General features: G+C 32.3%; 1 protein-coding gene across 1 annotated transcript in view; it reads right to left on the bottom strand.

Moving 5' to 3' along the window:
- shg (shotgun) overlaps nucleotides 1-15,970 on the bottom strand; it is a 276,010-nt gene that overhangs the window by 52,437 nt on the left and 207,603 nt on the right. The window contains exons 2-5 of the mRNA XM_068763776.1: nucleotides 4,279-4,361; nucleotides 3,226-3,348; nucleotides 843-968; nucleotides 438-587 (exon numbers count right to left, since the gene is read on the bottom strand). Coding sequence (XP_068619877.1) covers nucleotides 438-587; nucleotides 843-968; nucleotides 3,226-3,348; nucleotides 4,279-4,361 — 482 coding nt within the window. The remainder of the gene's footprint in view (nucleotides 1-437; nucleotides 588-842; nucleotides 969-3,225; nucleotides 3,349-4,278; nucleotides 4,362-15,970) is intronic.

Genomic DNA, 15,970 nt, shown 5'->3' on the forward strand with positions numbered 1-15,970 from the left:
ACGGAAGACCTTCGAAAAACAGGCAAGAGTTAATAAAGTCTGCGCCACGGTTTGAGGCTAGTGGACGAATGTTTAGTTAGTCACAAACAATTAATTTATATGACAATTCAATAGAATGTTAATATTTTTAAAATAAAAAATGCAAAAGATCATTCCATTCCAATGTCAGACCTAAAACTATAAAAATATGTTAAAATAGAGTAGTTTAAAATCGATGATGTCACACGAAAATTGGAGTCTTCTTGAAAAAAGTATACATAACACTTAATTGCTAAATTTAGTTCATTGTCAATGGTATCATTACGATATTTCATATACGTTTATTATATTACAATTAAGATGACTGAATTATTAATATTAAGTAGATGCAGGACAGAGCGTTCGCTATTTCTAGCCCTAAAAGTCTTTTGCTTCATTGCGAGTTCAGAGATACTCACGACTTTGTCGAAGACAGGCTGGTTATCATTGATGTCCTCAATAAGGATTTTGATGGTGCAGGCGTCATCTAGTTGCGGCTGGCCGTTGTCGCTCGCACGTACTGTGATATACGCTTCTTTTTCACGAGAAGGCTCGTCGTGATCAAAAATCTGTAATAACATCTCTTTATATTAAAAATTGGGCTATTGTTATCTATTGGAATAAACTTACCTTTCCATCCATGAAAGCTTTAGCTGATTAATATATATCTATGAATGAAATAAGAGTTTTTATTTTTATATGCCGATGAAAAATATTCATAATATTTAGATAACCTTTTATATTTTAAAAAGGTGTTATGTTTAATAAAAAGAAAAACAAGAGGCACTATGAATGTTTAACTTGTACATTTGAAAATAACTTACGTCAGCTGTTGTGATACTGCCTGTTTCAGGGTCCACGTGAAACCTCTCCTTTTCACCAGGAGTAGAGACGAATTTGTAGGTGACTGTACCGCCCATCTCGGGTGGATCCCTGTCTTCTGCGTGCACCTACAAAAGTAATATAATGAAAAACATTATATAATTTACGGATTTATTTCGAAATTTTCGTCATATTAAAGTGGTACGGAAGAAACCGCTGTACCGCGACTGAAGTTAAAATGAAGTGTTGGCCGCTCTGTTCGGTCAATCCGCTGTCAACGTTTGCAGCGGCGGCACTCATGCTTTTTTTTCCTCAGTCGTGTTTTTCTATGGCGTGGCACAGCAGTTTCGGTAGCACCAAAATTTTACCAAAATTATCAAAAAGTTGGTGCACGTTATTTCTTAACCGAAACCGTTAGAAACGTAAAATTTGCACCAACGTCTAAGCCGTTGCTTTATACGCATAATTGAAATTCAATATTAGGTTCAATATTCATTTATTCGTATATTCATATTACATCCGACGTTGCCCAGCTAATATATTCCGGAATATTTGGATCGTGAAGCGTCATACGGATAACTGAGTTGGCCATTGAATCGAATATGAGCGATAAGTTTACAGGAGTCGCCCAAACGTAATTTCCTACGCATAAGCTTGGCCAATGATAATATCTGTTTAGATGAGTCATGAATTGGTCAGTTCGGCTTAAGAAACAATCAAGCCTCCTTACAGTGTCTGAGTAAATACTAGTTTAGTTTATTTTGATTATGATCTTATTATGCACCACACACGAACTTATAAAATGAATTTCACAAATAAAATTGTTATAGATATAGCAATCCACGAAGAGATGCATCTATTTTTAAAAGAGGTGTTGAGATGCAGAAAGCATGAGGTAATCAGTTTACTCATCGTGAAAAGGATAGTGTACGTATACCTAATAACTATGAAAAGTTAAAACTAAAAGGCTATAGGACGGTACACTTATTATTTAAAGTATTAAAAATAAATACACTTCTTCCTAATACTGATAATACCATCCACGATCAATAACTAGAGCCTTATTAACTATCTCTTCTTAAAACCTTTGTGATAATATTTTGTGTATATAATTATATAATTTTGCGTATCAAAAATACAATATTAACTACTAAATTAAAAACTTTAGTACAAACGTCACTCTTAAGTAGATACCTTGTTTTGACTTAGTTCACGTATATCACGGTGCCTAATGATAGATAGACACAGATCTGAATGACATCTTGGCAACGTTTTATAAACAGTGATTTACTTTCACTAAGATTATTACAAGTAATATATATTTAATTAAATAGCGGCTAGTTATTAAAGTGAAAACATACGTAACATTAAAAAAAAAACAGTAATAAGGCGCAGTACAGGCAGTTAACGATTTGTAATCTGACGTCGAAATGTCACTTTGGTGATGTGTCTATCGCCTAAATGTCTATCATTCAAAAACTTTTCGATGTAATGACGGGACACTTCGTATCCACGTAGTTCATGTTATAGCAAACAAGCAACACAGACCTGCAACCTAAAACATTTTATAAACTAAAAAAATCGTTACAATTGGAAATTCTTTATTATGATTTTATATGTAGTTGTCTATTAATGCTTTATACACAGAGCAGTGGTAGCCCAGCGATAGAGGACTGAGACTTCATAAGTCGCGGGTTCGATTTTCGGGAAACAATCTTACGTAATTCACTCTTTGTACTTTGATTATATAGGATTGCCATTGCTCTCAAACAAGTATTCAGAGAATGGGCAGCAGCGTCCTCTGCGTATTATAATACCACAATGCGATCGCCAACCCGTCTGCCAAGCATGGCAATTATGGTATATCCCCCATAGATATATTTGAAGGAGATCTAAGCTATGCAGTGTGTGTCAATGGACTAAAACGACTAATACTATTTGCAGATACACTTTTATTTTCACATTTTAATTTTCTAATATATGAGTAGAACGTTCACCTAATGCGTTATGGCCCGCTTATAAATTCTCAGTGTTACTCCGAGTAATGTATTACAATGTTCTGTGTTCTTCTCTCACCTTGAGACATGAGAGCACGTATTATAAAAGATCGCTTATATAGTACTGTTATTTATCATTTTTTTAAAAAAATCGCAAGATAAAGCGGCATACATAAATAACATTCGTTACTCTTGACCTAAGCTTAAAACCATCTTAATCTGACGACATAAGTAATCTACCGGCCCGAGTACAGGTTCTCGAGGAAAACTTCGAGCTGTACTGTATTGTGATGTAAAGAGACATAGGCAAAGCCTCTTTAAATGCTATGGTTTAAAAAATCCCTAAATATTGTTTATTTATAATTGCTAATATCAAATAGTAACTCACCGTGAAGACATAGGTGCCGACAGCTTGCTCTTCCTTGACTGTGGGCTTGTAGTTCAAGCACTCGGTAAACAGTGGTTTGTGGTTATCCTTCACCGCCAGCTTTGGCGAAGTCCCGGGTACAAACTGGAATCGCGTTAGGGCGCGCCCATACATCGTTATTAAACTTAACATAAAATTGCAAAAACAACTATCTTTTGGCCTATTGCAGACAATGAAAAATATAAAAACTTAAAAAAAAAACATTTAAACTAAATTGTTTATAAAAAATAGCAACACTGAAAGGTTTTTAATTAATTAATTTAATGAAATTAAATAACGTTTCGTTTATATTGTTACTTGTTACAATAGTATAAAATAATACCCGAAATAGGCCAATACTAATTAAATTACCTTTGTCCAATGTTTTTAATCGCTGCTGAAAAACACATGCAGCAGGTTTGTGCCATCGAAAATACGAACAATTCCATTATAAAATAGCAGTTGACCAAAATGAAATATAAAAGGCACGTGTTTAGTCAATATATAACTTCTAATAAAAAATGCACAAATCTACAAAAGCATTGGGACAGAAGTAACCAACTATTATATACTTATAAATACGTAAACATCTATATACACAGTTCAACCAAAACATATTAAAACATTCATACTATTGTACAGAATCACATGCTAGAATATTAACCAAAAATAATTTGAAAAGTGTACATGAACAAAACTAAGGTAAATATTAACCTTACGTGACTCTGAATTATGTACCTTCCGTATTCCCTGTAGGCGATTGGAAACCATTATTACTATTAATATCACAATGTACAAGAGTGTAATAGTCAAATAACTTACATTTATCCTCGAAAGCTTTAATAAAAATTTTTGTCGTACAGTCAGAATCGAATTACGAACTGATATTCATGCAAACCACATCTATTTATTATAGAATAAGCACGAAAACAATAAAAATCTATAGGGGACGAAGCTTTTAGGGAGAAATGTAACGTTATGGTATGAGTAAATATTTCACAGATGTCGTTTGGCGGTGACCGGCTGCATACTTACGGCTGATGTGTGGATGGGCAGGTACCCATCGAGGTGTCTTGAGTGTCGTAACCTTGTCACGTGGTGCGATGTGTGTTCTCTGACTGTGGACAAATGAGAATGAACATTAATCATAATATTTAATAACTAAGTAATATTTTACAGCCTCTTTCAAGATTCAATTTTCATATATTTCACTTTTAACCTAGTTAATGTTAATATGTGAAAATTTACCCTCATCTGAACATGTATAGTGAAAATGAAAAAACCAATAGCTACCAGTAGTTTTACTGAATGTATCTAAAGTAAATTTAAAAAATCAGTAAAACAAAAATAATTATTTATAATTTTATCAAAGTAAACATAATACAATTAAAATTAATAAAATTTGTATTATCGAAAGGGTGTTATGAACAAGCGCGGTAATGACATTTTTAAATTAATTATTCATAGAAGCAGAGCTGTTAGTGACGGCGAGCTAATGAGCGATAATCTGGCTCAATGAACTACTTCATTTGGCTCAGCTCCCGTAAGCCGCTCTTTGAGACAGCTTGTCGATGAGCCACTAATCTACACAGAGTGTAGGTGTGACGTGTCCCAGCTTAGAAAGCATTAAAAGTAATTAAGTTCCAAAAAAATTTTTAGTACACGAAACAAGATAAAACTAATTTAAAAACTTAAAAAAAAAGCCAAAATTCATTTTTCTGACAATCTGATTCCTATTGTATTTTAACTAGTTTGAAGCCTTTCGTTGGATACATTATTTTTTTATATTACTTTAAATAACGTTTTAGTATATTTTTACAGAACTTCTAACTGGTTTCAATTTACGTATGATTACTAATTTTACACATCGTGAGTCTTTATTACTGTATATATGTATGTAAATTAATTATATTTATTAACAAAAAAGTATTCGATGATAAGTCTAGTTAATAAACCGTGAAATTGAGTACCTATGTGACCAGACTATTTGCCAGACTATTCGTATTGTTGTTGACTCGTAGGAAGCTCGTTGGTTCCTACGAGCTTCAAGTAGTTATTGCACATCGTTCACAGACCTGATAATGTCAATAAACTACTAATAATAAAAAATATGGACAGTAAAGCACGACGTGGACTGTCACCTACCCTTATTCTGATCAAGTTCAGTCTAAAAAGGGATTCTCTAGTACTACTGTCCTTTGGAAAACAAAGAATAGAATAACATAGAAACAGTTCCTCGTCGATTCGGTACATGCATTTCAAGGCAAACACGTTGGCCACTGTTTCCTTCAGTCATAAAAAACACTAATAATAATAAAATGTACATTAAAAGATTTATTATAAAAGACGAACAAATATTACACAGCAAAAGACGTACATTATTTCGTATATAGTAAGAGAATATTAGGCTCATTTTGGGTAAAATATCTACAAACCCTGTGAACGGATAACATAAATAAAGTTATTAAGATACGAAGAACAGCATACATTTCCTTTATCTCGCGACACTTAAGTTAAAGTGTGTCATGGGGTTAAGCTTCGGTATAATCATTATTATTCAGCTTACATCATATAAGTACCTTACTGTAGTGTTTACGTAACAGTTAAACTTAACACAGCTTACAGTACACGCTCCATTACTGCGAGATAACGCGAGGTAAAACTAATTTACCTGTACAATAACAATATTTAACTCGGATTAAGCCATCTGACGTGTAATAGCGAACGTACGAATACAATTCGGACAGATTTTCAACTGTACAATTCTGTGGAAAATTAATTCTTGTTCCTATAAGATTATAAAACTGTTGAAAATAAATCATAAAAAATAGCAATTCAAATATTTCTGCACATATTTCTCTATAATGAGATCTAAAAGTTTATTTTTTTGCCTTTTCTGTTATTAAAAAATATATATATTTTTATTAAATATCGGTTCGATTTATGAACCGAGTTAACATTCGAGTAAGAGATGTCTCAATATTTACTATTCTAACAGATACAAATCAATAAAAACAATATATACAATACTAATAAAACTAAATAAAATAAACTGAAATAATTCTTGTGCAAACATTTGAATATTTAAAAATGTTATCAACGGACACGCACAGCGCGTCCGTACCCTACGCTTTGATGGAACCGGATTAGATGCATCTAAAAGCCGGCGGCCACATTGTGGGCGCTGTGATGTATTCAACCAGAAGTAATCTAATACTGCATACACTGCACGAGCTCATACTAACGGAGGGCGGTACAAAGACGGCACGCGTCAAACGCTTTGTTCCCAGATCTACAAACAGCCACACAAATGGCCTTATTTCGGTTCCTAGACTGCAGTGTATTAAGTTTTGATGCTTTAGTGTAGCCATGACGGTTCAACTCACATATCATACTGTGTTTGCATAGATACGTATTGAAGTCCATATGGTAAACAATAACATACTTAACAATATTAAATCGTTATTTATCTATAACATTATTTATCTACTCTTTAAACTCGCATAAAAATAAAACTTAAGCTTTAAGCTACCTAATTCGTAAACATCAAATGATTTATTAGACTTTTAGGTGATAATTTACTTTTAAATTTTTCAGTGTAATTAAGTAGATTAGAGTAAATAGTTTTATTAAAGAATAGCGTTTACCAGTAATGCTGATAAAACTTTTAGCAGTAATTTCATTTATAGTTTAACAGTTATTTTATTTATAAGCGCAGATCCCGGCAGGCGCACTAATTATACATAAGTATGTAAGTATGACTGGTCTTGCGCTACCTGCGTCCAGCGATTTCCCGCGATTTTCACAATGTCTTCGCTACTCGAGAACTTTTCGACCGACTCGAGGTAGGTCATCGAAGCGATCTTTGAGAGAGGCTTATATTTTACAGTAGGCGTCTATCGTCTGAACAGAAGATGTATATATATATATATATATATATATGTACTATTATAAGTATTATTTTTATGAAATAGTTTATATTTTATTAATAAAATTTACAAATTACACATAATTTGCGTTTAATTATAACAGTCGACATTCATTTATCGCTGTTTCTCCAAAAAACCTAATTATGATAGAGAAAAAGAAAGAAGGAAAAGTGTACAAAATGTGAAGGACATTGTAAGGAAACCGTCAAATTCTCTAAATATAAAATGTATGTCACTACCTAAAGTCCGCATCGAGCCAGCGGAAGATTGAATAGTTATTTAGTTACTTTTCTTCTAACAGAGTTATTACGGAACACAAATTTCAAATCGTAAAATTCAGAGAAGCGAACGAGAAAAACATCCTCTATCAAGCTAATTGCGTTAACGAGGTGGAAGTGTTGGTGGGATGGGGTGGAAAAGGGTAAGGAAATGTGAGCCCGATGACATATTTCATTTTTCCTTTTCCCGATGACACTATCTTAATAGGGATCTGATGCGTTTTTTCTTGTTAATTACGTTACAAATTACAAATTCACTCTTTATAATTCTAAAGCTGTACAAGTGTCGCAGTTAAAGTGATTGATTACACACCATTTTAGAGAAACAATTTTTTGTAACTTTTTGCTCAATAAAATAACGGCGATATTTAGTACAATATCATGATTATGATTTCAGCTGCATGGCGTCAACCGCTGAACATCGGTCTACCCCCTAAAGATTTCCAATGAGACCGGTCGGAAGCGATCACGATTCACGTGATATATTCATGATTATTTAACGAAGAGCAAGCAAAAAAATAACAGGCTCAATAGACGAGATAGTTAAGTAGACTTGCGCCTAGACTTTCCGATTTGAACCGGTACAGACCTTCAAGATCTAATTCTAACTCACCGCGCTCTTAAGGTTTTACAGCGGTTTCGGTAGCCAATGTATATGTATTATAGACGAGATAGACATCTTTGATACACAGTTTTGTATTTTTGCTATCTATAACATTTTTAAATATTTTGTTACGTCGCTGTAATTAAAATATGTTTATATTTAAATACTAAAATGTATCCACAATCTAGCAATGAATCAGATACCATTAGAAACTTTATTGTAATTTAGGAACAGAATTTCAATCAAAGTTTAAAAAACCCGCAAGTCCTAGGGTAAGCACACACGTACGATATAAGAAAAAGACATCGTGTTCGCACCGTGCCACCGATAGATGTAGACTGACTGTGTATTCATGTATAGGCATTCTTCTTATTTGTAATCGGGACATTGTAATACCTGCTCTAGTATAAAGCATAAAAAGGACGCCACGGTTGTACTTATTTATATATCGTTATACGTTCTTTTACCTGTAAAAACCTCGACGTAATATAACACCAGGTTAATTGAGTAATTGATTAAGTCCAGGCCCGATTTATCGTCATTAAATAGCAATTTTTCTAATCCCTGCACACCGGCAAAATAAAGTGATTAAAACCTAAGGGAAATCTTTTGACGTGCTCTAATTTAGCATGTCAATTCCACCATCAATCAGGCTCAGACGTGGCTTAAAACTGAGCCAACGTTTCAATCACTCGCAGTTTTTGTTTCACGTGATAACGCACTACTTCTATCAATCACGCCTGGTTACTTTTAGAGCGACTAACGTATTGTTATGATGGCTATATAAACCTCTCCTTTTTATTACGATATAAGGCATATGGCACTTACAGCTAATTATATCAACATATCGATTGCTTTTAGGGTGATTGTTTATAAATGTAAAAGCTTTAAAACACCCTTTAAATAAATAGGTCATTCGCTGCCAAATATTAAATGGTACGCCTTGCAAATAATAAGTTACGTAATGATAATACAGTAAGAAAAAACTTTTCTAAATTCAAATTACTATAGATAAAAATTAATCATTCCTTACTATCTGTCCCTGCCGTTTCTGCCCTGCCAGGAGTTGTTGGCCAGTCGAATTCTAAAAGAGCTTCAGAATGATATCTTTATACGGAGTGATTGGAAATAGGTGTAAAAGCTAAAATCGTAAGGCGTCTTACTGACAAATGGGATGTACATAGTCATATAACTAATTACCCTGTATAAAATCTTTTTTGTTTCTATTCGTGATATAAGCATATAACACATACATATTTTGGCCAAATTGACCGCCTTGTTATTGTTGTGTAGACAGACAATTTTTGTCATGTGTATGGAAAACATAAAATCAGTTTTAGTAAGATCGCCGATATTAAAACCTATACTCGTTTATAAAATCTCTGTCACATAGATAGTCTTTACTTAAGAAAATGAAAGAACCCTCACGAAGTGTTATCTGGCGCTTCGCACCTTATACGTTACGTGTCTCAAAATTAATTGCAAAATCAAAGTAAACCACATTATCTTATGACAAATTATAGAATAAAATAGTAACATATTAGTAAATCGTACGATTACTCCAACTACTTGATGAAAGACAGTTGAAAATTAAACAAAACGAAATTACCGTATGTAGACACATCGGAATCCGACATAAGTAATTAACTAGATTTATTTATCCTCATATAAACTTTGTAAGCCTCATACACACAATAAGAGCTTGACTCGACAAAAAACAAACATTTACGGTACAAGCTCAGAATTTTCAGTTCATCAAGTCAGTGATTTTGCATACCAGAAGCTTTATTTTATTTTTACTTTCTTCAAAAAATTACGTCGGAATAATTAAAAGTAATGTAAAAAATACAGTACAATATAATGTGTAAGTCTAAGGAGACAGCATACATTACATAAAAAAACAATCAGCGAATATATCATAAAATGTTATAGCGCAAAATTATTAAACAAAAATCAAAAACTGTATTGATATCCTGATACTTTTTACGAAAAGGTGATTTAATTTCGATAAAATATTTAAATCGATTCAATGCGATATCGTATTCGATATCGATTTTTAGTATCTGAAAACTTGCAGTTCGGATTGTTACAATCGATTGAACTAAATATGTCAATTAAGTTTATGATTTCGTATTCTGTTTACATGCCCCGTGTTGATAGTCACCAGTTCAGCGAGTGAGTAGGCCTCTGGGGGACAATTTGTGAGTTTATTGAGCATTGGCTGAGAGGATTAATGTGTTTGCACTACAAATGATACTCGTGCGTAGTTTTCGCTGTTTGGCTGGAACGTGATGACTACTGAACTATTTATTTTCTAACATTGCTCCACTGTTTTAATTTTTACAATATAAAACGCGTAATGTATAAGTACCCATAACTCTGCTCGTAAGCCAAAGTTCCGGGAGATTATTTTTACTTCATTGTAAAATATGTATTTAAAAGTACCGCCTTAAGATAAAATTGAACTAAATATATTTTATTTAACAAATTTTTACAACTTACATATATTAGAAAAGATACTTTAAATTGTTATAAAAATAAAGTTGTGCTTAAATTTCTATAAAATTTATATTGGTGAAGTAAATAAAAATTTTTCTTGCAAAATTACTATCGACACTACAATGGTTAGCATACACTTTATTTAGAAAATAAATATACTCCTAAATAGCAAATATTTTAAGCTAATTTTACTTCAATACTGCCTGAAAAATAAAATATCCTTTTCACTAGCCAACGTTTACGCAAATTTTTTGTAGTGTCAGGAAATGCTAAGATGAAAAGGTACGTTGACCTTGCAGAAGTAATAACTTTATAAAAAAATTAAGTCACGTTCGTGGAGTTAATTTTTCTAAAAATTTAGGTTGACGCGTTGTAGTAATGTGTAGTCTCAACTCTTCCATTACATTGTTCATGTTTTCACACACCTTTTTCTCATACTATTTATTATCAAAATAATTATTTTTTATTAAATAATAATAAGTTAAATAAATAGGTAGTGTATCATTGCCGGGACGCATATTCCCGCTAAACTAACTTGAGACATAAAATGATATATTGGCTATAGCGTTCTTCAACTGGAAGACCAAAATTTTGGCAGTACAGTCTAACAGATCAGGCGTCGCAGACAAAAAATAACCTAAGCGGCCTATCTAATTACAAAATAGCTTGATGAAAATTATTGACCGTCACAATTTTTTCTAGTACATATATTAAATTCTGTACTGGTATGTTTCTAACGGCTACATACGTAATTCGGAAAATTAATAAAATAATTGTATTTGTAACAAAAACAATTGAATTTCCAACTTAAAACCATCGGTGTAGAGTTCAAATTTTATTAAATAAGCACAATGGTAACTCTGCTTAATTAACTTTAATATTCTTATTATCTTAGTCGTTAAAACGGTAGCGTGGTAAGCTTGCCGATTATTATTTAGAAATGACATTTTAGGTCAAAATATAATTAGAGAAACAGTTACGCATAAATAGTCATTACGTTTTACAGGAATAAAAGGTAGATTGGCTTACATTACGCTTAGATGTAGGTCACTTACATGATAACGGAGGCAGGAACCTTGCTTTTTTCTTTCTCTTGCAAAGTTTTGGTTTTTCAGTGGATTGTTCGTCCAACCACTGATAGTCAGGTTAAGCGAGGGTATTATAGCGGTAGCCGTTTGAATATAATGAAAATGTTAAAATGTAAGACCATACTTCACCGATCGTGTCGGTGTACATTAAGTAGTATATTTTTATTTAAAGGTTAAATCATAGATATTTCTCAGAATATCTTTGTATATTATTAACTAGTTTAAGAGTAAATCTTAATGTTAAGTTATTGTTTTCGGAAGTTATTAAAAAAATATTATTTCTTCATAATCATCCTTCGTAACTATTTAAAAAAAAAGTTCTCAAAGCATCTCAAGCTCTGCGATTCACGAAATGTTATAAATAGAGTACATATAGACGCATAATTGAAGGGATAGTAATTATCGATGTAAAAATAATATAAGCAGATGATAATTATTTTCAGCTTAACTAAATTATAACAAAGAATATCACGGAGGGAGTAACTTGTTAAATAAATTGGCAATTTTTTCCGTCACGCAAAAAATTATTTCGGGACGTGCTACTTACGTTTTTTAATTAATTCGACGTTAAGACGTATCCATCAGCATTTATTTATTCTGCTTTTATAAAAAAAAAATGCTTTTTGTCGTCGCCCTTAATGGGATGCTTTAATTAACCTCGCCATTACCGACAGGCACTTTTTTATGTTCAGGAAGGTATTTTGCATCGAATATGCTAAAATTGAGCTTTTCATTTTTAATGTATTAAAATTACAAAAGTTTAAAAGTAAAAAACCTTTTCTACAGCTTACCAACTCAAAACAATTAAATACTTTAAAGGAACATCAGAGTAATTCCTTGTAACGTATGATTAGTAACTAAGCTTTTCTCTCTATAATAAGTTTCTATCGGTCAATAAATACGGATAGCGACAATTTATTTTTTGGACCGTCAGACGAAACAGACAGACTTTATTAACGTCATCCGAAGAGGCAAAATGCAGGCAGCTTGCAAGTGTAATTGGAAAGAATGTGTAATGAGATAGTAATGGACGTCCTTCAACTGAATATATGACGATGATGATGATGTCACAACAAAAAGTCTGTCATGCATGTGACCAATTTTACGACAACTTAAGGTAACCATCAACGTTAAAAAAATAAAGTAATAAAAGTAAACACAATTATATCAAGTAATTTAAAACAATTTATGTTATTATCGATATAATATGTAGGCACGTCACTAGACTTGGGGTATTTAGGTTGGTTTCTTTTGATAAGAGCATCAAAGGTGAGAAGGGGCTAGGCCTGTGGGCTTGTTATCGTAGCCGCAAGATAACGCCCGGTCTTAAACAGCGAGTTATGACTCCGAATTTATGACCGGCGTTTACAATCTGGCCACTGTTAAATTTCGTATCTTTTAAAATGCAGAGATACAGGCAAATTGTTTTTGGACACTTCCTGGTACAGTGTTTTCGTAAGTTATGACCAATCGGCATATTATATTATAACATTTATTCGTTTTTGTCGATACAGCGTTCGTGAACTATGTATAGACATAGTATCAATGGACGACATATCTATAATTGAGTCAAAATTGTTTGTTTTCTTTGTTGTGATGAGACTGCCAATTGTAATTTATTTTTGTTGTCATAATACTATCTATTTACTCTTTACTCAACATCAACACAGAGTATAAAAATAAAATTAACTAATTAGGCAAAATGCTGATGCTGTACAAAGGGCGGTTTTGATGCAAACGTCGATTTGTTCCAGACAACATTGGATGGACCTGGTTAATCAGATATACATGTACAATGAAGAGTGTTATACTATAAGCTAGTCTGTTCTTTTGAGTTATCACTATAATTAAGGAATATATTTGGTGTTAATTGTACTGTGAAAACAGTGTTTTAAGCATGTGCAATTGCTAGTGAAATACCTGGGTTGATACATTATATCGTGCTTCAAAATGAAGGTAGCAGATGTATGATGATAGTAGTATGCAAGATATTTTATTGCGAACTTTGTGTAGCGACGTTCTGTTAGTAAGGGTAGCATTACCAGTCTATCAGTTGAAATTCCGGCTCGTATTGTAGCTAACCGGTATAAAAATACGTATATGTGTAACATCTTTATATTGAGTTTTATCAACATTTTAATCACAATAACTATCATTTATGTTTTGGATCATCAGCATAGATTGTTGATGGATTTACCCGAGTTTAAAAAAATACGCATATATAAATCAATCTACAAAAACGCTTATAAGAAATGTATGAATACGGCGTAGTTATTGCTAATTTTTAAATTTGCCACCGTACAAATCAGTTCAGATGGGTTGTTATGTAAATAACTTTATAATAAAGGCTGAGTGTTATTTAAAATAAAGTATCTTTTGTTCTCATTAGATAACAAAGATATAACACTCATAATCTTATTATAATATCAACCCGTTATAAGTCAAGTAAACATATATGAAACGAAATGGTCTCATAGAGCATTAATATGTGGGAGATAATTGCCTCGGGAATTAAATGTTTTTATGAATAAACGTGACGAGAAATTTCGCTCGCATGCGAAGAATAAGACGCCGGCTGTGATAAAAGTTCAACTTTATCACATTACGGCGTAAAACTTAATACGCCTTGGCAAAAGGAATCATTTGCAAATGGCTGACAAGACGCAATGTGGCAGGTTAATGAACGTTGAATTGCTGAGGTGTGATACTTGCAATTATATTACACATTCGGATCGGTACTTAAAGGGACTGTTATGTAAACAACGCTGAACAAACGTAATATGGTAATGCGATCGCTGAAACATTTGTGACATAGCAGAATAGTCAAGTGGAAATTGTTGATAAAAACATTACGTCAGTAGCAATTACGGCGCAAATCAAGATGGAAATAGTTTTCATTTTAAGTACCTTTAATATTACTAATACTTTTCAACACAATCTTTTAACAAACAGCGACCATATTTAACATTTTAACAAGTTTTGATATGATGTTATAAGAATCAAAGTCCACTCGCAAATCAAATTAGAGGTTCCCCGAACTGGTAGACGGTTAGGTAGGAAAATGTTTTTGGTTTCCATATTATTAATCAAATATGGACCGACATTCTTCGCTGTATATATTTTCTTTATACTGAAACGGAATAAGACGAGAAATTTGATGTACTATACAGTTCTGTGACATTAGCTAGAATTATAGTTTTTAAATGTTACATTTTTATTCAGTTACTTTGTTAACATAAAACAAAACGTATTTTTTACTCCATTGTTAAGGCGATTTTTAATAAAATAATTAATTATGTACATATTTCAAGTAAGAACTAAATGGAAAAGTTATGATTTTTGTTAAAATTTTCAACATTTCAGTGTATAAAAGCAAATATTTAATAAATCATTAAGTTTTGAATAACGTCTATTTTAAATTATAGAACAAATAAAAGCGTTTGTCGACTGTCCTGTCAAGGCCTCGCAGGTCATCTGTAATGAAAATTGATCTGCAGGATAAGGCCGTAATTGACTTAGTAATTGACATTATTCATCGCGCTCTTTTAATGTAAATAAAACAGAAAATGCTATTCTGCAAACAGCCCCCAGGCCTTAGCAAATTAAGGATGCTTAAAGGGATTGAAAAAGCCAGGCATGCGTGCATTACACAAATTAATTGAAGATTTTCGTCGATTAAATGTTGAGGGATTTGTTTTTTGTTATCTACAGCGCCTGTAATGAAGATTTATTATAATATAAACTTACTAAAAATAACGAAAATTACACATAACACATTATTAATGAAAAAAGCAAGTGACGTGGACAATCATTAATGTGGTCACTAACTTGTGCAGCTCTGTTACATCATGTGCGAACATCTGTGTAAATAAACGTTTTGTTAATCTAAAACTTCGGGACAATTCAACCAATTCGGCTTATTTCATATTATAAATAAGTTATAATCAATGTTCTGACAGAGTGAAAAAGATAGAAATCGTTCGAGTAAAAAGAACAGCTTTCATGTTTACGCAAACGATACGGTAATTTGAAACGCTACTAAATATAAGACGTCAATCAAAAGTAAAAAAGGCGCGTAAGGATGTAATCATACAAAATGTATTGCGTGCTTGTAAAGCTTTATCGCGAAAATATAATAACAAATTTATTGAAATCTTACAGTGTTCTGAGTATAAAACTTGTGCAAGTAATTATTTAGTATAAAAATGAAACCGAAAAATGAATGAAACGACGAATGAATGAATAATTTTTTTTCTATTAGACTATGACATATACATTAAGAACGTTTAATGTAGTCAGAAGTCTGATATTTAAATAAACCATAATATC

This window comes from Battus philenor, unplaced genomic scaffold, assembly GCF_028537555.1.
Source record: "Battus philenor isolate CCGP_79_NKW_IND1 unplaced genomic scaffold, ilBatPhil1.0.hap1 SCAF_18, whole genome shotgun sequence".
Taxonomy (NCBI): Eukaryota; Metazoa; Arthropoda; class Insecta; order Lepidoptera; family Papilionidae; genus Battus; species Battus philenor.